At 37.0% G+C, this 22,579-nt stretch overlaps 3 protein-coding genes across 9 annotated transcripts in view; 2 read left to right on the forward strand and 1 right to left on the reverse strand.

The window, feature by feature from the left end:
• Positions 1-22,579, reverse strand: part of LOC116294665 (uncharacterized) — a 40,579-nt gene that overhangs the window by 4,832 nt on the left and 13,168 nt on the right. Inside the window, exons 2-4 of one of the 7 annotated variants that reach the window (XM_089039461.1) lie at positions 4,535-4,706; positions 3,736-3,806; positions 3,112-3,303 (exon numbers count right to left, since the gene is read on the reverse strand). In XM_089039461.1, coding sequence (XP_088895587.1) covers positions 3,112-3,116 — 5 coding nt within the window. In that variant the 5' untranslated portion in view covers positions 3,117-3,303; positions 3,736-3,806; positions 4,535-4,706. Of the gene's footprint in view, positions 1-1,108; positions 1,853-3,111; positions 3,807-4,096; positions 4,239-4,534; positions 4,707-22,579 lie in introns of those variants that run through there. The other 6 variants (XM_089039460.1, XM_089039459.1, XM_089039458.1 and 3 more) reach the window with 6 other exon arrangements.
• LOC148905855 (uncharacterized) lies at positions 4,142-7,145 on the forward strand. Its single transcript, XM_089039462.1, has 5 exons — positions 4,142-4,275; positions 5,370-5,695; positions 5,781-6,144; positions 6,663-6,710; positions 6,801-7,145. The coding sequence occupies exons 1-5, from the start codon at positions 4,207-4,209 to the stop codon at positions 6,849-6,851; spliced, it is 858 nt and encodes a 285-aa protein (XP_088895588.1). The 5' UTR covers positions 4,142-4,206; the 3' UTR covers positions 6,852-7,145.
• LOC116294663 (uncharacterized) lies at positions 8,673-21,669 on the forward strand. Its single transcript, XM_089038909.1, has 13 exons — positions 8,673-9,060; positions 10,733-11,058; positions 11,261-11,625; positions 14,120-14,283; positions 16,019-16,344; positions 16,547-16,911; positions 17,766-17,972; positions 18,078-18,143; positions 18,287-18,757; positions 18,853-18,923; positions 19,551-19,593; positions 19,795-19,872; positions 20,213-21,669. Exons 1-13 carry the CDS (start codon positions 8,914-8,916, stop codon positions 20,608-20,610), a joined length of 3,027 nt encoding a protein of 1,008 aa, XP_088895035.1. The 5' UTR covers positions 8,673-8,913; the 3' UTR covers positions 20,611-21,669.

Raw genomic sequence — 22,579 nt, forward strand, 5'->3', positions numbered from 1 at the left:
TCTCTGTGCAGCGTTACCTATCTATTCAAAAGCGGTCAAGTAAAAAAAGATATTATTTACAAATTGAAGAGCTGTCATGGCCTCGATAAGCGTTTCAAAGGAAAGCGCGTCATCACGTGATCACCTCAATAAACATTAGGAAAAGGTAAGAGAGTATACGGTATTTCCATATTCTATGTCGATAAAAAGATTACAAAAATAATACTGCTGGTGCTAAAAATGAAATCGGTAAAGCCATGGCCACTCTTCGCTGCTCTTTTGATAACAAACGACGTATTGAGTTAAAGGTTTTTTGTGTGAACTGCGTTTGTTATTGACAAAGTAAAAAGATACTTTCCTCTAGCTGAATGTACACTCACTTACTTACCGAGTGACCTCTCGAGCAAACAGTACATCAACGACATTTATGAGTCTTTCCACCTATATTATGCTACAAAACCATCTTTAACCATCCTTGAATCGATGTAATTCGTTTTTGTACAATAAAATATTTAAGAAGTGCTCCTTACAGACATTGAAAGTCAGCACGTATGGTGTACAAGGTGTTCTGGTTCTGTTCAGTTGCACTAAAGGTGTTTAGCGTCACGCATAACATGAATTGATAACAATCTTAAATGTTTTAGAAAAATAAATTGAAAACCAAAATAGCCTCTGTTATCTTTACAAAATACCCTTAGTTTACTGTAATTTTAATGATTTTTCCATCGATATTTGGTATTCCACTGACCAAAATGACATGGAAAAGGGATCGATGAGAATATTTAGTAGACAATGCGAGATGCTGTGAATAAATTTACTGCTCAGTAGTCAGCACACAGAATGTGTTTTCTCGCCAAAAAACCCCATACTTCAGCAAATTTGAATGGCAAAATTAGAATCCAAAGTATGGTATATAAATGTTAGTGGACTGCACTCTAGTTAGCTGATGCATCGTCAGACGACGTCTTTACTGTATCGCCGATTTGGAATAATGATGTCTATATGTTATGAAATCTCAGTGGCTGTTACTATGGAGTGAGGAGAGATAATCAGCGATGAGCAAGCGAGCGCTTACCGACATCTAATGTCCTCCATTACAAATATACTTATCCTTTGATAATTACTGTACCTGAAATTCTTCGACCATAGAAACTAGATGTTAACTTTAAGACAAAATGGTTCTCGGGAAATCCAATATGAAGTCGCACAAGGTCGCTTCTTTTAGCAAGCTAGAATTATTCTTCCGCTCACCAAATAAAGCATCTTATGTATAATTCTAGAGTCATAAACACATCTGTCCAGATGTAAGGATTTGTGATGGTTGGAAGGTGGACTTTTTGTCAACGATTCTTTTCCTACTTGGATGAAATTCGAGGCCTGTCGTCCGAGAGACTGACCGGAAATAGGTCGGTCAATTGGCTTCAAAATTATTCTATTCGTTAATGTTTAATTTTAGAAACTCAAAGATAAATAAACATTTGACGTTGGAAAATACTGATGTGATGTTTATGGCGTTTTGTTCTAACAGATACAGACGTAATTTGAAGTAAAACTATGGACGATCGATTGGTTTGAAAGTTGTTTGATGTCGGCTTAGCATCAGGAAACCAGAAACAACACACCAAATGTGATGATTGCAAACTGATTCACACACTACCACCTGCAGTAACCTTTTATATCCATCTTCTCTGCTGAAGTTACATGCAATTATAAAAAATACTAAATTTGACAAATGAATGTACGATAGGTGATGATACGTACGTTACCGCGAGGTGTGACCGGGCTGCCTGTGGTGCTACCAACTTCCCATGGTGCATTTCGAGTTTTAATTACACTGATATAGACTCTTCCACAGTCTCTCGCTCGTCCGTTCCGTCTCCACGCTTAGAGACTGTAACGGTACAATGACCGAAAGGACTCATGGGTCCCGAAAAATTGGACCCAGCGTGCTTTGGGAACCAAAATACTCGTCCACAGTCTCTCTCGTTTTAATATTTTCAAGATGGCGGCGAAAACAAGAGAGACTGTGGACGAGTATTTTGGTTCCCAAAGCACGCTGGGTCCAAGTTTTCGGGACCCATGAGTCCTTTCGGTCATTGTACCGTTACAGTCTCTAAGCGTGGAGACGGAATGGACGGGCGAGAGACTGTGGAAGAGTCTAACACTGATAGTGATATCACGAATATTTTACGAGAAATTGCAAAAACGTAATATCCGCAAAATAATAAATGTAACTGATGTATCAGCAGTCGTAATTATTTGATTATTCTCCGATTTAATTTGACCAATCAGAGGGGAATTTCCAAACTGATTCCAGATAATTCAACTCCTTCGCGGGATTGAGTTAACAAGACCGCTGTACATTCGGACCGCTTGACGTAAGTCAGAGCGGGGGCAAAATTCAATCATCCAGAAGGGCGTCTAATTTGCCGAATGAGTTTTGTCATCATCTCTCAATTCCTACATTGCAGTTGATAGTGAAGAAAGACATGATGACATTTAGGGACCGGTCATTATTTAAATCGGAGGGGGGGGGGGGGGGGGAGGGGGGGGAGGAGAAAATGGGGGGTGGAGGAGGAAATGGGGGGTCCTGAATTATTTCTAGCAAAAAATAGGGGGGTCTTGAAAGTTGAAAGTGATATTTAGGGGGGATTGAGAAAAGTGTTAAATAGCTAAGCACCAGAAACTGTATGGAATGTTTAGCATTGAGCTATATTAATACATCTTTCATGATATAAATACTATGGTTCATGGAGAGTTTAATTATGTCTCACTACCGGTATATAAAGATATATGTATGTTAATATGATCAAAATCTTGTCTTATGTAAGTCATTTTACTATAATCAAATCCATATTTAAATCTCATTATATTTTAAGACTTTTTTCTCGTGCTGCTTCTATTAGAAATCCCCCCCCCCCCCCCCCCCCGACTTAAATAATGACCGGTCCCTTAGTCTCTGGCTCTAAAATTTTTTTCAGCAGAAGAATGGTAGCATTGGGTCACTGTGTTTGTTTGAGAGATAGAGAGCAGGGGCGGTGGGGGAGGGGGGGGAGGGGAGGGGTAGTCAAAGGAAGACAGACAGACAGACAGACAGACAGACAGAGACCTAGAGAGCTGTAGCGAACACACCTCATTTCCAAGTAGCCAAAAACGGCACGTGTTTTCTGATACAATACTCTGCTTCATCCTGACACGTCTTGTTTGTGTTTTGGCAAGGGTCATGTATGTTTCATCGAGCATCCATGTGGGTCTGGGTAGGAAATCTTGTTCTCTACATGATGATTCCAGATTAAGTAAGGCAAGCTATCTTAGTGAATAAATCTACTAAAGAAAGAAAGAACGAACGAAAGAGGTTAAAACACATATACACCGTAATGCTTGACGATGATCCAATAATCACCTCATGAATAATCATAAGCATTTTAACCAATAAGCTCTCTGCAAAGTCACGTGAAAAACTTGCAGTATGCAGCATTGTGTATTGTAGAAGAAACCCTTTCCTTAACAAGCACAAATTAATTCATTCTTACCCCAGCACCTAAGAATAATGCAGAAAACATCTGTGAATCAAATCCGAAACTTGTGGACGGAAGAACTAATGAAAACAGTCTTGCAGTTGGTATTTCGCATTACTTAGACGGTTTGTTTAAGGGGGGGAGACACCCTCTTGGATCAGTAAACAAACCACATTGAAGACCCGGAGAAACCCTTTACAGTTTTAAAGCATTTGAAACATTCGACTAAATACTCTGCCTTGTTTTTAAAATTTTAAAACCAGGAGAAAGCTTTTGCTGACCAAATGCATCTTGCAGCTGGCTTGAACTCTACACAAGGAAACAAAAATAAAATCGATTAATATATATATTTTTTACAACAAACTGATGTTTATTCATGACTAATTTTGGTTCTACTAATATGAGTTCAGTTGAACTGGAAGAACATGTCCACCCACTCATGCTCATGGCCCGGAATTTGTAGTAAGGAGCTTATCATGTACATTCACTGTAACTGTGATTGTCATTGAAACCACCTTATTAGCTGATACAGTAAAGATAGACGGTCAGTTTTAGTTTCGTTTCCCTTTCTTTCCTGAACGACACACCACGCTACTAACTGGACGTCTCGCTTGTCACCCGGCCCTTCTCTTCAGACTTGCCGTCAGATTTCATTGCTTGGAGCAGCCTCTCTTGCTCTTCTTAGTCTAAAACACACTATTTGCATGTAATGTCACTAATAATGGAATCTTCATTTTGTTTTGCTGTCTTTGTTGCTGCTGTTGTTCTGTATGCTCAGGTCAGTAAGCTGGTCCATCACTAAAGTGTACGTTACTCTTCACTGCATACGGTATATGAAGTCTATTGTGGTGCAATACTAGATTGACGCAACACTGTCTACAGATGTAACGATGAATGTGCTGCTCTATATACCAAGTGTTTTTTTTTTTGGGAGCCTTGTCTAAACTCTGACACACCCTTCGGACCATGACACACACAACGTGGAATGTAAAGGGGCGAGGGGTGAATGGACATCTTTCTTCAGTTACAAGCATTACCTCTGTGTTTACTATATTGGTGTGATTCGTGCAGCATACAAGTGACATTATCAGTAATTCAGTTGAGCATGATCTAAGGTTAGGTAGATGTGGCAGGTTCTTGTTTTGACTATTACATGGTGTAGGGAGTTTGGTTGGTTTCGACTTTTTCTTAACAAGATCATTTCGAAATCTAAAAAAAAGAGAGAAAATAAGAACAGTTAGTTAAAATATACTTATAGTAAGAGTAATTCTCAATTTAACTGAGTATATTTTATATTATTATTTATTTTTATCTGTAGTTATTTATATCTTTGTTTATAGTTTAGTTTTATTTATTTATAGAAATAAATATCAATGATGCCGTTATCAAAGCATTTCAAAAGACCAAGAACCATGACAGTTCAATACAGTAACATGGTGTTTGACAAAACATATAAACCATATAGAAATATACCATGTAGTATATGTCAGAATAATAGTGTTTGTCACTGGGCCAGCGTTGATTGCTTAGCAATACCGAATGCCTGGCTGGAAGATTTGATTACATAATCATTAGTTAAGATTATATTTTTGAGTCGTGTGCATCTAGAACATTGAGTGTACAATAGTATTGTGTTAGTAAAAAGTGTCCCCAGTTAGGAAGACTAGCTACACACTTTAATAAAGATACTTTGGGGTTTGTTTATTTTATTCATTTATTTCATATTAAAAAAGTAGTGACAGTCAATAAGTCATGTACAGTATTCAAGTAGCATGCTCGTCTAGTTTTCCAGGAAAGAAGCTGGAACATTCCAGGTATTTACTGGAAATTGTTTAAATGCTTTGTAACAAATTGTGGTCTCTTTTTCTTTAGATGAGCCTAGCACTGGCTGGTGGTCTATCACTTTCAGATTGTGAGGATTACCAATATACAATCAATAATGGCAATCAATGCTTCGACTGTCCCGCATGTCCCGCGGGACAAGAGTACACCCTGCACTGTGGATATAAAGAGATAAATGGAAACATAACAAGACCAAAAGATAACAAAGAATGTGAAGACTGCCCTTCTCATCATTACAAAAGCAGTAAATCTCAAAACATGTGTGACGAATGCAAGAGGAAATGTCCAAAAGGAAAAAAAATGATTCACCCGTGTAACAAGACACATGACATGAAATGCACCAAGTGTCCAAAGGGGTGAGTAGAACTTTTCTCATTCATCAATTATTGTTTTGCTGCCTAATTATGTTGCCAGCCATTCAATATATTATGTATTCATTAGGTTTTACACAGTTGCTGATGGTAGCTGTATTCGATGTTCTTTTTGCTGTGGTGGAACGAGATCTGCAATATTCGTGGAAAAAGAATGTAAAGATGCAGGAATGGGGCAGTGCTCTTGTAGACCTTTAAGGAACTGTGTCGACAACAGTGGAGCTTGTACAAGATCATCAATTCTTTCGACAACCACAGCCACAATTACAACAGGAAACCAACGAAAACAGCCAAGTGGAAAAAAGTCCCAACATTCAAAACCAAATCAAAGACTGCCAGGGGCCGAGAACAATAAACAAGATTGCAGGAATAAGGCTATTTTGCGACAGCTTCGTAAGCTATTATCGAAATACAAGCGAAGAGTTATAATTAAAGTAAGAAAGTACTGTACTTGATACTGATAGCTCTATCGAAATACATCATAAATATTAGGTAGCAGTGCAAGGCATTGTGGGTACTAATGCAAGGCATTTTGAATAGCAGTGCCAGGCATCTGGATAGCTGCGAGGTATTGTCCCGGGGGGAGGGGGGAGGTACTCTTGCCCGTTTAGGGTAGGGACGTGCCGCTGAGCCCTCTGAACTCTGACCCTGTTCCGGAGTAAAAGTCGCTGAAATTCACACCCTGTTCTAGAGCAAGATTGCTGAAAACCCTGTTCCAGAGAGGAGAGAGCGTAATTTCATATACCCTGTTCCATAGCGATCGCATTTTATATACCCTGTTCCAGAGTAGAATCGCTGAAAATCATACCCTGTTTGGCGGCACGTACCCATATAGCGAATATAGGGGAGTAATCCCCCCGGGGTATTGTGAAAACCAGTGCAAGGGGGTATCAAGTTATTCATAGTCATTTTAAATACTGTTGACGTAATCTCATTGTATGTAAATCAACAGATATCAGTTACATTGAAGGACAGCAAGCAACGTAAAGCAAGGAGAAAAGTAAAACCTTTAAATAAAAATAGACCTAAGCTTGTTTCAAATCCTAATAGTAATTTAGAGCAAATAATAACACTTTTTGTTTTTACGCAGGGACGTGACCTTTCAACTTTCAAACAAGCAGGATTGATGTCACATGACTAACGCCAACATTTGGAACGAGAGAGCTACTAACTTAACAGAAGAATATTAATGATATGGATCTAACTAAAGATAAACATTTCAATTTTTCAAACAAAGAGGATTGGTATCGCTTGACCAACGCTAACATTGTGAACGAAAGATCTAAAATAGGAGAATTTGAATGATTTGGAAAAGATACACGAACTTTTAGCCTATATTCTATTGTAACTTAAAAGTAATATTTTCGTTTTCAGAAAGTGTTAATAATGTTAAAATGTACTTAATAAAATTTAATCCGGCTTCAGTTCTCAAGGATGCTTTTTAGTCGTCTTTATGGTATTTCTAAACCTAAGAAAGCAAGGCTCAATCAGTAATGCAATTTAAACAACGAAAAAGTAAAGCAATGAAGACGGAATAACTTTGCATACGAGCTAGACATGAAGATGATGAGAAAATATATCTTGCAGACAAATAAAGACTGATTCAAGTAATAATAACAAGTTATAAGATACAATGGACAGACAGGATATTGCTGATATTAGTCCTTTCACGAGTTTCACATGGCAATAATTGCAGATGATTAGTACTATTGCACCAAGCACAAACTGACCAGTGTCACTATTACAGCCTTTGCTGCTATAAGAACACAACTAACTCTAGATCATAGTGGTGGTGGTGTTGGTGTTAGAAGTACATATGAATTCTTCGTTTTCTATTGTGTTAAATTACTAAATACCTAAATGAATAGCAAAATAATAACGACTTGACTGAACACCGCAATCATAGCTGTAATAGTTGCATGGTATCTGTTACGGTGCATGGAGCTTCCTTGTCAATCATACGGGTCAGTAAGAATGGCATTGCTTATAAAGCATACTCGTAAACTGGCATCAAAAACTCACTCATAGTTAGTATGCATCACTTGCTGCAAGGACAATAAGGCACCAGTTGCTGGTAACAAGCACATTAATGTGGTTCTTTGAACATCTAGCCGGTACATCAATTAAAAAGATACAAGATGGACACACAGTTTGAAACTATAAAATGTTACTATTGCATGTTAAGCTATTTTATTCTTATAACCATGTAACACTCAAAAGGAAGATAAATCTGATTTTTCTGCAGTTCAACTTATTTAAAGCAGGCTGTAGACTCGTTTAAGATGTGTTCCAGCGACTGCTGGCCTTTTGACCAAGACGATTAAAACAACTTTATGAAACAACACAGGATACATTTGTATAGTGCAGCTGTTGTGTGAAGATGAAATCATTCAGGATATGGAACACCTCGTTTCCTAGAACACCTCTCGTTCTCTTTTCCTTTCTTAGTTCTTTCAAAATAGAAGTATTCAGATGACTCGATCAGCGTTTGTGATAAAAAAGCCGTTACCGTTTCATCGTTAGTTCCGTAATATTCCATGACATGACTCATGTTGCATTTCTTGCATCAATTATTCACGTTCTATTATAAGCCCTCCTACGTCACGAACGTGGCCGTGTAGTCTCTCGTCGAATACATCAATCTTCATTCAAAAATGTGTGTATTCGCATACAAAGTATTTATTTTAGCCTGCCAAATGTATTTCAGTGAACTGTAATGGAACGAAAAAGTTGATTTCATGGAAGATGTAACCAAACATTGAATTTTGACGAAGTCTGACAGCGCTCTGTAAGGGTCGTGAAACGATCGAATAATCCACCAATCCGGACAAGGAATGAAAGGAACTGGAGCGTGGAAATTGCATCTTGTGCCATTAACACTAAAAAACCCTTGAGTTTCCTTTAAAACCTTTTTTTAGTCCTCCAAGAGAGGCAAGTTAGAAACGAAAGTATTCTCGCTGTACATTAGATAATTTTTAAAAGTTGGATTCAATTTTCAAGGAGCTAATCAGAAGAAGATGACATTCATCCATTCCAAAACGTGACGTCCTAAAACTCCTGGATTCAGATTTTCCGATTGAGGACTTCGAAACAGGAAGTTGACAGTGATCCATTCAGAAGACGAATCGAAAATAGATTATTGACCGCCCAGTTTCGCTTCCTCATTCAAAATATATTCCAAAGAATAATTCGTGCAACGCTTGATGGTTGGCGCTTGCTTCTCGCGAATTCGAAGTCACAAACATTTTCTGTCTGTCTATCGAGTGCTGTCTTGGCCCGTTTTTATGATTCATATCGTAATGCTGTATATTTGGGTTGCAGCGTTCATTTTTACAGGGTTTTCCCTACAGGTAAGTCTCAAAGTATCTTGATAGTACAATCCGAATTAAACTTGTAAGCAGAAAAATACTTTTTTCATGTCTTTTAAAAACTGTGCAATGTCTTTTTTTTTTTTTTTTTTTTAATGCTCACTTCACCAAGCATTTGAATTTCTACCCGTCAGAACACAGTTTAAGGAGAAAGTTGTCTTGCGTACTACAAGTACGTTTATGTTTTATTAGTTTTGTACGGGATTTTATGATGGAAATGAGAAAATTCGTAAGCTGCTCGTCTTTGTTTTACCTGATGCAGGCTGTTAATCGGTGTGTGAAAACGAAACATTCGCAAGTCCAAGTTCATCAAATCAATTAATATCTTACTATCTCACTTTCCAAAACACTAAAGATTCTTGTTCCACTGATCGACCTTCACACTTTTGTTTCCAAAATGGAACAACTTTCCATTGATTTGTTAATGTTTTTTTTACCAGTGCTAGTTTTAATCATTATTTAAAAGATGTCCTCGTTTCAACCCTCTTCCAGACCTGTTGCTCTTTGAAGGGCTATTATGACTAATCTTTGAGGGTTTATTATTATTATTTCTTTACTAAATTCATAATATTTCAAGGCTTAACACAAACATGCCTCGAAAGGGCTGTGTTTTACTGTGTTTGTTTTTACCACTAATCAGAAGTGGAATGGGATTCCAGCGCGTGTATTGATGATGCTGGTTTGTCGACGGTCGGCTCAATATCAGATTACCATAAAATACCTGCGATAGAATATCTAACCAATCTGTTTGTATCTTAGAGAAGCATACTGTATACATATGATTGTGATACTGAGGGTGATTTGATGAAGACATCTTTTTGATCATATTACGGGGTTTTTCGTTCACGAAATTGTCGTTTAAAGTTTTAATTACCAGGCAAAACGTTACAACATCCGGAAGCAAGTTGTCATTCAATCTAGAGTAGCAATATGTATGAAGTAGCGTGGGTCAAACAAGGTTAAATCCATTCAATAGATAAAAGAGATCTGTTCTTGCACGTTAACACTCTAACCGTTTTACACTCTTGTACTCAATGACCTGAGGTTTTTTTTACGTATTTTCTACTATTGTCTTTTTTGTTGACATGTCATGAAATCAAAGCTTCACTCGAAAGTAAGACCTTAGAATGCCCTTATTTGGCTGAAGTAAAAAAACAAAGGTTTGGTACACAATCCTAGGTTACTTGGACCTTAGAAGTAATTGTCTTTGACAATAGTATTTGAAGAATGTAAACGGCCTGGGCCACTGTATTTTGTAATCTCCTTTCCCTTTTTGATGTTTAATTGCTGCAGCATTGGCATTGGAATTGCTTGACAGTCCCAGCCAGGCTTAAGTTCAGTCCAGTTGCTTCTGTCAGAAAACAGTTAACTATCTTTTGGAGTGAAAGATTAGGCATAATTAAAGTGCCTTCAGATATAGTGTATTGGGCTTACTGTCCGGCTGACTTGGGGTCAATTTGGATCAGTACGACAACAGTCACAAGGACTAAGGCTGAGATTCGGTATTGGAAGATGTCACAGAAGTAGTTCGAGCTAGGCTCACTCGGCTCTTTTGTACAGATAATTCCTGGTAACTGCTAATGCAAACTGATTATTAAAAACTAGCTTATTGTCATGCTGGTCACGTTTTAACGATGTGTTGATTTTTCCCCAGACAGACTTAGTACTGGCTGGTGGTATATCACTTTCAGATTGTGAGGATGACCAATATACGATCAATAATGGCAATCAATGCTTCGACTGTCCCGCATGTCCCGCGGGACAAGAGTACACCCTGCACTGTGGATATATAGAGGAAAATGGAAACATAACAAGACCAAACAATAACAAAGAATGTGAAGACTGCCCTCCCAATCATTACAAAAGCAGTAAATCTCAAAACATGTGTGACGAATGCAAGATGAAATGTCCAAAAGGAAAAATAATGATTCACCCGTGTAACAAGACACATGACATGAAATGCACCAAGTGTCCAAAGGGGTGAGTACGGGCTACGATAGTATAAAGCATGCAAAGTGATATTAGCTCTTCAACGTGTCGAAGAAGACCTTCATCAATTCATTCACCTGTCACTATCGTAAAAAAGAAATCGTTTATCATGATAAAGCGAGTGAGTTCCTCTTGATCCGTTAAATTGAAAAAAAAAAAGTGTTAAGGCGTATTTTGCTGTTATTATTTTTAGTTTTTTCACTGAGTCTGATGGCAGTTGTACGCGTTGCTCTCCATGTTGTGGAACACCAACGGCTTACACACATTATTCTGTAGAAAAGGAATGCGAAAATGCTGGGATGATGTCATGTTCTTGTCGCCCTTTACGTTGTTCTGACAAAAAATCCGCGGAAGATTGTAAGAAAGGATTTTTGAAGTTTTTAACAGGAAGTCCTTCCAAAAAGATGTCGTCTCCTCCAACGATCATTAGTACGACTAAAAAAGACAACGAAAACAACACAACAATAAAACCGAAAAGTCCAACTACAAAGACACAGAAAAACACCATTCCTGTATTACAATCTCAAAATGACCAAAAGAAAGAAGATAATGAAGAAAGTGAGTTGCTAGAATAAGATAAATGTAGTGTCATTAGATGTTTCTATTCTATCCAATAACCAATGAGGTGCACTCTTATATCTACCAACAGATAATATGTTTTCTATTCTATCTTATAGCCAATACTAATTCAATAGCATGCAATGTTATACTTACCAATTACATGTCTGTTATCGTATTAATGCCCATTACTGTATAAATACACAGGTGATTATTGAAAATCGCGCGCGCTGATTGGTCGAGAAACTCATATTATCAAACGATAATCACCTCCAGCGATAATCCAAAATGGCTTAAAACAAAAAAAGCAAAACCTTTAAATAAAAATAGACCTAAGCTTGTTTCAAATCCTAATAGTAATTTAGAGCAAATAATAACACTTTTTGTTTTTACGCAGGGACGTGACCTTTCAACTTTCAAACAAGCAGGATTGATGTCACATGACTAACGCCAACATTTGGAACGAGAGAGCTACTAACTTAACAGAAGAATATTAATGATATGGATCTAACTAAAGATAAACATTTCAATTTTTCAAACAAAGAGGATTGGTATCGCTTGACCAACGCTAACATTGTGAACGAAAGATCTAAAATAGGAGAATTTGAATGATTTGGAAAAGATACACGAACTTTTAGCCTATATTCTATTGTAACTTAAAAGTAATATTTTCGTTTTCAGAAAGTGTTAATAATGTTAAAATGTACTTAATAAAATTTAATCCGGCTTCAGTTCTCAAGGATGCTTTTTAGTCGTCTTTATGGTATTTCTAAACCTAAGAAAGCAAGGCTCAATCAGTAATGCAATTTAAACAACGAAAAAGTAAAGCAATGAAGACGGAATAACTTTGCATACGAGCTAGACATGAAGATGATGAGAAAATATATCTTGCAGACAAATAAAGACTGATTCAAGTAATAATAACAAGTTATAAGATACAATGGACAGACAGGATATTGCTGATATTAGTCCTTTCACGAGTTTCACATGGCAATAATTGCAGATGATTAGTACTATTGCACCAAGCACGAACTGACCAGTGTCACTATTACAGCCTTTGCTGCTATAAGAACACAACTAACTCTAGATCATAGTGGTGGTGGTGGTGGTGTTAGAAGTACATATGAATTCTTCGTTTTCTATTGTGTTAAATTACTAAATACCTAAATGAATAGCAAAATAATAACGACTTGACTGAACACCGCAATCATAGCTGTAATAGTTGCATGGTATCTGTTACGGTGCATGGAGCTTCCTTGTCAATCATACGGGTCAGTAAGAATGGCATTGCTTATAAAGCATACTCGTAAACTGGCATCAAAAACTCACTCATAGTTAGTATGCATCACTTGCTGCAAGGACAATAAGGCACCAGTTGCTGGTAACAAGCACATTAATGTGGTTCTTTGAACATCTAGCCGGTACATCAATTAAAAAGATACAAGATGGACACACAGTTTGAAACTATAAAATGTTACTATTGCATGTTAAGCTATTTTATTCTTATAACCATGTAACACTCAAAAGGAAGATAAATCTGATTTTTCTGCAGTTCAACTTATTTAAAGCAGGCTGTAGACTCGTTTAAGATGTGTTCCAGCGACTGCTGGCCTTTTGACCAAGACGATTAAAACAACTTTATGAAACAACACAGGATACATTTGTATAGTGCAGCTGTTGTGTGAAGATGAAATCATTCAGGATATGGAACACCTCGTTTCCTAGAACACCTCTTTTTCTCTTTTCCTTTTTTAGTTCTTTCAAAATAGAAGTATTCAGATGACTCGATCAGCGTTTGTGATAAAAAAGCCGTTACCGTTTCATCGTTAGTTCCATAATATTCCATGACATGACTCATGTTGCATTTCTTGCATCAATTATTCACGTTCTATTTCAAGCTCTTCTACGTCACGAACGTGGCCGTGAAGTCTCTCGTCGAATACATCAAACTTCATTCAAAAATGTGTGTATTCTCATACAAAGTATTTATTTTACCTTGCCAAATGTATTTCAGTGAACTGTAATGGAACGAAAAAGTTTAATTTCGTGGAAGATGTAACCAAACATTGAATTTTGACGAAGTCTGACAGCGCTCTGTAAGGGTCGTGAAACGATCGAATAATCCACCAATCCGGACAAGGAATGAAAGGAACTGGAGCGTGGAAATTGCATCTTGTGCCATTAACACTAAAAATCCCTTGGTTTTCCTTTAAAACCTTTTTTAAGTCCTCCAAGAGAGGCAAATTAGAAACGAAAGTATTCTCGCTGTACATTAGATAATTTTTAAAAGTTGGATTCAATTTTCAAGGAGCTAATCAGAAGAAGATGATATTCATCCATTCCAAAACGTGACGTCCTAAAACTCCTGGATTCAGATTTTCCGATTGAGGACTTCGAAACAGGAAGTTGACAGTGATCCATTCAGAAGACGAATCGAAAATAGATTATTGACCGCCCAGTTTCGCTTCCTCATTCAAAATATATTCCAAAGAATAATTCGTGCAACGCTTGATGGTTGGCGCTTGCTTCTCGCGAATTCGAAGTCACAAACATTTTCTGTCTGTCTATCGAGTGCTGTCTTGGCCCGTTTTTATGATTCATATCGTAATGCTGTATATTTGGGTTGCAGTGTTCATTTTTATAGGGTTTTCCCTACAGGTAAGTCTCAAAGTATCTTGAATTATTAACACTTGTGAGATTTTTTCATTTATTGATTACCTGTAGTAACTTGTCAGGCTCGATAGTACAATCCGAATTAAACTTGTAAGCAGAAAAATACTTTTTTCATGTCTTTTAAAAACTGTGCAATGTCTTTTTTTTTTTTTTTTTTTTAATGCTCACTTCACCAAGCATTTGAATTTCTACCCGTCAGAACACAGTTTAAGGAGAAAGTTGTCTTGCGTACTACAAGTACGTTTATGTTTTATTAGTTTTATGCGGGATTTTATGATGGAAATGAGAAAATTCGTAAGCTGCTCGTCTTCGTTTTACCTGATGCAGGCTGTTAATCGGTGTGTGAAAACGAAACATTCGCAAGTCCAAGTTCATCAAATCAATTAATATCTTACTATCTCACTTTCCAAAACACTAAAGATTCTTGTTCCACTGATCGACCTTCACACTTTTGTTTCCAAAATGGAACAACTTTCCATTGATTTTTTAATGTTTTTTTTTACCAGTGCTAGTTTTAATCATTATTTAAAAGATGTCCTCGTTTCAACCCTCTTCCAGACCTGTTGCTCTTTGAAGGGCTATTATGACTAATCTTTGAGGGTTTATTATTATTATTTCTTTACTAAATTCATAATATTTCAAGGCTTAACACAAACATGCCTCGAAAGGGCTGTGTTTTACTGTGTTTGTTTTTACCACTAATCAGAAGTGGAATGGGATTCCAGCGCGTGTATTGATGATGCTGGTTTGTCGACGGTCGGCTCAATATCAGATTACCATAAAATACCTGCGATAGAATATCTAACCAATCTGTTTGTATCTTAGAGAAGCATACTGTATACATATGATTGTGATACTGAGGGTGATTTGATGAAGACATCTTTTTGATCATATTACGGGGTTTTTCGTTCACGAAATTGTCGTTTAAAGTTTTAATTACCAGGCAAAACGTTACAACATCCGGAAGCAAGTTGTCATTCAATCTAGAGTAGCAATATGTATGAAGTAGCGTGGGTCAAACAAGGTTAAATCCATTCAATAGATAAAAGAGATCTGTTCTTGCACGTTAACACTCTAACCGTTTTACACTCTTGTACTCAATGACCTGAGGTTTTTTTTACGTATTTTCTACTATTGTCTTTTTTGTTGACATGTCATGAAATCAAAGCTTCACTCGAAAGTAAGACCTTAGAATGCCCTTATTTGGCTGAAGTAAAAAAACAAAGGTTTGGTACACAATCCTAGGTTACTTGGACCTTAGAAGTAATTGTCTTTGACAATAGTATTTGAAGAATGTAAACGGCCTGGGCCACTGTATTTTGTAATCTCCTTTCCCTTTTTGATGTTTAATTGCTGCAGCATTGGCATTGGAATTGCTTGACAGTCCCAGCCAGGCTTAAGTTCAGTCCAGTTGCTTCTGTCAGAAAACAGTTAACTATCTTTTGGAGTGAAAGATTAGGCATAATTAAAGTGCCTTCAGATATAGTGTATTGGGCTTACTGTCCGGCTGACTTGGGGTCAATTTGGATCAGTACGACAACAGTCACAAGGACTAAGGCTGAGATTCGGTATTGGAAGATGTCACAGAAGTAGTTCGAGCTAGGCTCACTCGGCTCTTTTGTACAGATAATTCCTGGTAACTGCTAATGCAAACTGATTATTAAAAACTAGCTTATTGTCATGCTGGTCACGTTTTAACGATGTGTTGATTTTTCCCCAGACAGACTTAGTACTGGCTGGTGGTATATCACTTTCAGATTGTGAGGATGACCAATATACGATCAATAATGGCAATCAATGCTTCGACTGTCCCGCATGTCCCGCGGGACAAGAGTACACCCTGCACTGTGGATATATAGAGGAAAATGGAAACATAACAAGACCAAACAATAACAAAGAATGTGAAGACTGCCCTCCCAATCATTACAAAAGCAGTAAATCTCAAAACATGTGTGACGAATGCAAGATGAAATGTCCAAAAGGAAAAATAATGATTCACCCGTGTAACAAGACACATGACATGAAATGCACCAAGTGTCCAAAGGGGTGAGTACGGGCTACGATAGTATAAAGCATGCAAAGTGATATTAGCTCTTCAACGTGTCGAAGAAGACCTTCATCAATTCATTCACCTGTCACTATCGTAAAAAAGAAATCGTTTATCATGATAAAGCGAGTGAGTTCCTCTTGATCCGTTAAATTGAAAAAAAAAAAGTGTTAAGGCGTATTTTGCTGTTATTATTTTTAGTTTTTTCACTGAGTCTGATGGCAGTTGTACGCGTTGCTCTCCATGTTGTGGAACACCAACGGCTTACACACATTATTCTGTAGAAAAGGAATGCGAAAATGCTGGGATGATGTCATGTTCTTGTCGCCCTTTACGTTGTTCTGACAAAAAATCCGCGGAAGATTGTAAGAAAGGATTTTTGAAGTTTTTAACAGGAAGTCCTTCCAAAAAGATGTCGTCTCCTCCAACGATCATTAGTACGACTAAAAAAGACAACGAAAACAACACAACAATAAAACCGAAAAGTCCAACTACAAAGACACAGAAAAACACCATTCCTGTATTACAATCTCAAAATGACCAAAAGAAAGAAGATAATGAAGAAAGTGAGTTGCTAGAATAAGATAAACGTAGTGTCATTAGATGTTTCTATTCTATCCAATAACCAATGAGGTGCACTCTTATATCTACCAACAGATAGTATGTTTTCAATTCTATCTGATAGCCAATAAGGTGCACTCTTATATGTACCAACAGATAATATGCTTTCTATTCTATCTAATAACCAATGAGGTGCACTCTTATATCTACCAAAAGATAGTATGTTTTCAATTCTATCTGATAGCCAATAAGGTGCACTCTTATATCTACCAACAGATAATGTTTTCTATTCTATCTGAACAAGGTGCACTCTTATATCTACCAAAAGATAGTATGTTTTCTATTCTATCTGATAGCCAATAAGGTGCACTCTTATATCTACCAACAGATAGCATGTTTTCTATTCTATCTGATAGCCAATAAGGTGCACTCTTATATCTACCAACAGATAGCATGTTTTCTATTCTATCTGATAGCCAATAGCATGCAATGTTATACTTACCAATTACATGTCTGTTATCGTATTAATGCCTATTTATAGTATAAGTACACAGGTGATTATTGAAAATCTCGCGCGTTGATTAGTCGAGAAACTCAGAATATCACAGCGATAATTCAAAATGGCGGCAAGCCGCTTTGTAGCCGTTACCGGAAAAAATGTGTCTTTTATCTTTTTTTTAATTTTTTTTATATTTTTTTTGAATGTGTATTTATACTAAAACAATTATTCACCTCAGGCTCAGTGAACATCGGAAATAATAACCTCGACTTCGTTTCAGTTATTATCCCCTGATATTCACTTCGCCTTTGGCGAATAAATAAGGTGCAGTATTAGATCTATCAGTGTCGTTTATTACAGGTTTTTTTACTGGTTGGCTGGTCGCTACCGTGATTGGCATAGTTCTCCTTGCGACCATCTTTTTTCATATGCTAAAGCATTTTAACATCTTGAAGAGGATAAAAGTTCTTCTCAGACCCCGCGAACGAGACGTAGAAGACGATACCTCTAACTCAGTGATCACAGTCGAAGAAAGATTTGAAGCACCAGCTCCACCAGTTATCACAAGTAAGTCGTCACTGTTAGAATGTTTTTTGAATGAGTACATGACGGTATGATTCACCCAATCACAGCACCATGTCCACGAATGACACAAAATAATTATAACTACAGATTACGCTCAAAGGATCTTACCAGAGGAAGAAATGGAGAGCCAATCAGATCACATGATGCATGACCGTAAGTCAACTGAGACTGACCCTACTTACTTTTAGCTAGTTTAGTAATCTTGGCATGGGTTTTTATCACTAAACCTTCTGCGTGCTGCCTTGTGTGTTACTCATGTGAAAAAGTTATTCGTATTTGTTTGTTTTCCCATCCAGGCTCCAATGTTTCTACAAGTGATCTTGATTATGATGAGTTTGCTTATCATGATCCATGGGTCTATCGTGATTCCACCGACCTAGGCGCGGTCCAAATGAGGCCAATGAGATGGCTGCCTACCAGAGCAGAGGTGGCTATGAATCCAGAATATGGAGAGTATATCGAAATACTGAGATGTGAAGATATTGCGGATGACTGTCTTTCCACCCAAGGAAACAATTCAGGAAGTTTACAACAACTAGATGAATCATCCATATCCCGAGAGGTAGTATCAAATGAACCAGCACCTCCACATACAGAAGATAGAAAGGAGGTCATGAAGGTTAACTTGGATAATAAACCTGGACAAGAACATAGTGATAGTGAAGAGCCACGTACGTCCATCCCTGCTACTGCAAGTGGAGAAAATACTGTTATCATAGCAACAGGACAACATCGTGGGATGATCAGTGACGAATTCATTAGGAAAGGTAATGAAATATTCAGCAATTTACATGGCGTCCGTTTTAGTCTCAAACTTCATTCAAAAAACTTCATTCGTTAAACCTGGGTGTTTGTGTTTTAGAATTCTCGAAGGGAAAACGAGATAAAGTTAGTTCAAATGGAAAACGAAGAAAGAAACAGCCAGAAAAAAAGGTAACCGCATAACGTTGCAAGAACAGTTTTATTCTAAGTCACGTTTTTAATAACTAGATATTTAAATGAAATTACTTTCAAATTATAAAATTATATTTTATGATGAGGTGTTTTTTTGTTTTTTGTTTTGCATGAAATTTTACATATAGTCTTTATTGTTTTCATATTGTAAAATAGTATTTATAAGCTAAACGTAATTCAGCCTATGGCTTCTATGTTTTTAGTCAATAAACTATCTATCTATCTATCTATCTATCTATCTATCTATCTATCTATCTATCTATCTATCTATCTATCTATCTATCTATCTATCTATCTATCTATCTATCTATCTATCTATCTATCTATCTATCTATCTATCTATCTATCTATCTATCTATCTATCTATCTATCTATCTATCTATCTATCTATCTAACATATTTTTGCCGGTTTCCTATAACTAGTAGAGTGACAACAGTAAATCCGTGAAACTTTAGTAATACTACTAATAGCACGATTTCATGCAGATTCCATTGTTTTCTATTGTTTAACTAGCACTATTTTATACTCTTTAGTAATTAGTGTTTCACGGATTTACTGTGGTCACTCTACTATACGATTAACAAAATAATTATTTCATTTCCTAGAAGACAAGGAGAACACTGGATGACAATGGTCTGGAAAGTGAAGGTACTGACTTGGTGAATTTGGTTGGTTTGCAACATGTAGTCCATGAGAATTGATATAATCCCTCGTCAGTGTATAAACATGCTTGTGCTGCTTCTATGCAGAAAATAAGTATTTTTTCTTGGCTTCCAGTTCCACTGATCTTCATTTGACATTCTTGGACGGAACTGATGAATAAATAAAATTATTTTGTGTCTTTGACAGATGTTTTAAGGTGCACGTGTGGTCCCCCCTGTTCGTATCGACCTTATGTTCGCGAAACAAAGCTTTGTCATTGTGAAGGTGAGTTGATAATTCACCTGATCGTCACTTGGTCGACGTTTTTCCTAATTGAGCTTGGCTGCTATCTCTTCTCATCTTATGTCATCACTGAAGCCATCTGCATCTTCAATCATCTTTTTGCAACACCATCACCAATTATCATTATCCATCATCATCACCACCTTGACGTCAATCATGTATATCATCGTCATAATATAGTCATGTGTCGTCATTATCATCTATTATCGGCATTTTGCGTAATCATAGTCATCCCGCTGATCATCATAATGATGATCATAATTATGAAATTGAATAAATATTTACGATTATTATTCCTCAACATTTGTGCTTTTTATTTCAGATTGTGTTCCCCAACCAACAGATGACTTGTACAATATAATAGAAAGAAGATGTTTACGAGCAGAAATCTGCAAAGAATTGAACAAGAAAGGTGTCCCCAATTGGAGAGAGTTATGTACGTACATTCGAATTGATAAAGAAATAACAAGCGTCGAAAAGGAAGAGAATCCCGCTGAGATAGTACTCAATAAGCTAAAAACATCTCGCCCGCGGTTAAAACTGGAAGACTTCAGTCTTATACTGAACAGGATCAAACGCCAGGACATCATGGAAATGATCATGCAGCACCACATTAAATGCATGTTATGTAGACGTAACTCATTTGATGGTAGTCTAGTAAATGTCCATACAGTATCAGATACCAGTACTACGTGGATCGCATCAAAATTATCCCCATAACAACATTACGTTAACAGTATAGGTTATGTAGACGTAGCTCATTTGATGGTAGTCTAGTAAATTTGTGGCCATACAGTATCAGATCCCATTGCTACAGGGATTGCATCTAAAGTATGTTTACGTGAATAGCGTAACGCCTTTAAAGGCAACTTGCTAAATGGATTTTAGAGTCCTTGTTTGACTTTTTAAGAATGGAGTTCTCTTAGAATTACAGGGTACAAAGGTTGCAAGGGGAGGGCTGGACCTACAAAAACATTGGTCAGTTCAGGGGGAAAGGGGGGAGGGGAGCTGAGGGGCTTAGCCAGGGGGAATATTTAGGCAACTATTACAATAGGATATGTATAATAAAAAAATGTTTAGTAGACCTACATCAAGAACCTGGCCAGCATTGAGTCCAGGTGAAACGTACTCGTTCCTTATGGTACATAAGGCATATAGTAGGTTTGTTATATGACGTCATGTTTAGCTTCTTTTATCTTTGTGCATATTGCACACCTTTTGGCTGGTCCAATCAGATTATGTTGGTTATTTTAAGGTTTTAGCTTTATAATACTTCTTTTAAAATACTTGGTTTATAGTTAAACTGTGTTTTTTGTTGGTTTTTTTTTTATTATTATTTTGTAATTATGAAAGTGATATTGGACTGGACACACTAAGTGTTGTATTTGTAGGCAATATTTGTGTATGGAGAATATAATAATCAAGTCTTGGTTCTTCCTCTTATGCATTAATACATGAATATTACGACGAGGAATGAAAGAGACGAGGGAGGAAAGAAACGTAGTTCACATCATACCGGAAGAAGTAAAAAAATTTTAACGTGAATCTTCATGTTACATTCATGCTCAATGCCAAAAAATAAGAATTGAATAATTAAGCAAGTGAACAAGTCCCAGGCACTTACTTGGAATGAGGGTATGCTTGAAGTTAGTTTACAGTTGTCTACTCAACTATGGTAGTACAATTAAATGCCATAATTATCAATGATTTTGCTAAACTCATTTGTATATATTCATAAAAAGGACAAATAAAATTGTTAAAATTTTTAGAGAAACAAAACGGTGTTTCTTGTTTTTATTGGACAGACAGACGGAAAAACAAACTCAGATTTAGACAAACAGTCAGATAGAAAGACAGACATACAAATAAACGACTCTCGGACCCTCGGTTTTATTGCCGTGTAAACGTGTAAAGTTATATATTACACCGGTGATATACATACAGTGATTAGAGTGGTTTTCATATGAGGGGGAAACGGATACGGCAAATTCGAAGCGGTACTGTAGACGTGCGTATGTGTTGTCATTAGATAAAGTACTGGAAATAGCAGTGGGAAGCCATTCCAATGTGACGGTATGTTGTACTTTGTCCGTACTGTAAGTCAGTACCGTATGTTTATCACGACAACCGCTCTATAAAGACTAGTACCATTATTGAAAGCTAGACATCGTAAGCCTATGGTTGGTTTTCTTTAGTTTGCATTTGAACTTGACCTGTTTCAGTTAGATTTCGGTGTTGTTTCATAGTCGACTATGCCAGTGCGTACCTTACTTCTGCGCGGGTCTAGACCAGAACTAGTGTCGTTGGAGTGAATGCAAACTTGGTATCGGGAAACTGATGTCTATTTTTTATCAATAATGAAGGGCATTTCTCTTAAGCAACTCTCCATTGCTTTGCCAGTTGTTAGGTGAAGTTAATTCGCTTTAAGGTTCTAGCCACAACCTTCCCTTCATGACTTTCGTTCGTCCACAAATTCGGTCTAAAATGACAAATCTTTATACGATCATCCTTTGGACTCAAAACATGGTCACTATAATTAAGAAAGCTTTTTCCATCACTTGATTGGTGGTAAGGGTAACTTACTACCATATCTGGGCAGTAATTGTCTAATTGTCGTGGGTCGTGGGTAGTGGGTAAAAGTCGTGGGTCCCGAAAAATAAGACAGAATAAAATATGTAAGATAAGATAA

Source organism: Actinia tenebrosa, unplaced genomic scaffold (assembly GCF_029948245.1).
Source record: "Actinia tenebrosa isolate PJP-AT-01 unplaced genomic scaffold, QUT_ActTen_1.0 PGA_scaffold6__47_contigs__length_16458017, whole genome shotgun sequence".
NCBI lineage: Eukaryota > Metazoa > Cnidaria > Anthozoa > Actiniaria > Actiniidae > Actinia > Actinia tenebrosa.

Bases quoted from the DNA above. Each gene is read 5' to 3' on its own strand.
- LOC116294663 (XM_089038909.1), top strand. From the start codon at position 8,914: ATGGTTGGCGCTTGCTTCTCGCGAATTCGAAGTCACAAACATTTTCTG. The intron at 18,924-19,550 runs GTAACCGCATAA...TTCATTTCCTAG, and splicing joins AGAAACAGCCAGAAAAAAAG to AAGACAAGGAGAACACTGGA. The intron at 19,594-19,794 runs GTACTGACTTGG...TGTCTTTGACAG, and splicing joins CAATGGTCTGGAAAGTGAAG to ATGTTTTAAGGTGCACGTGT.
- LOC148905855 (XM_089039462.1), top strand. From the start codon at position 4,207: ATGTCACTAATAATGGAATCTTCATTTTGTTTTGCTGTCTTTGTTGCT. The intron at 4,276-5,369 runs GTCAGTAAGCTG...CTTTTTCTTTAG, and splicing joins CTGTTGTTCTGTATGCTCAG to ATGAGCCTAGCACTGGCTGG. The intron at 5,696-5,780 runs GTGAGTAGAACT...TGTATTCATTAG, and splicing joins TGCACCAAGTGTCCAAAGGG to GTTTTACACAGTTGCTGATG.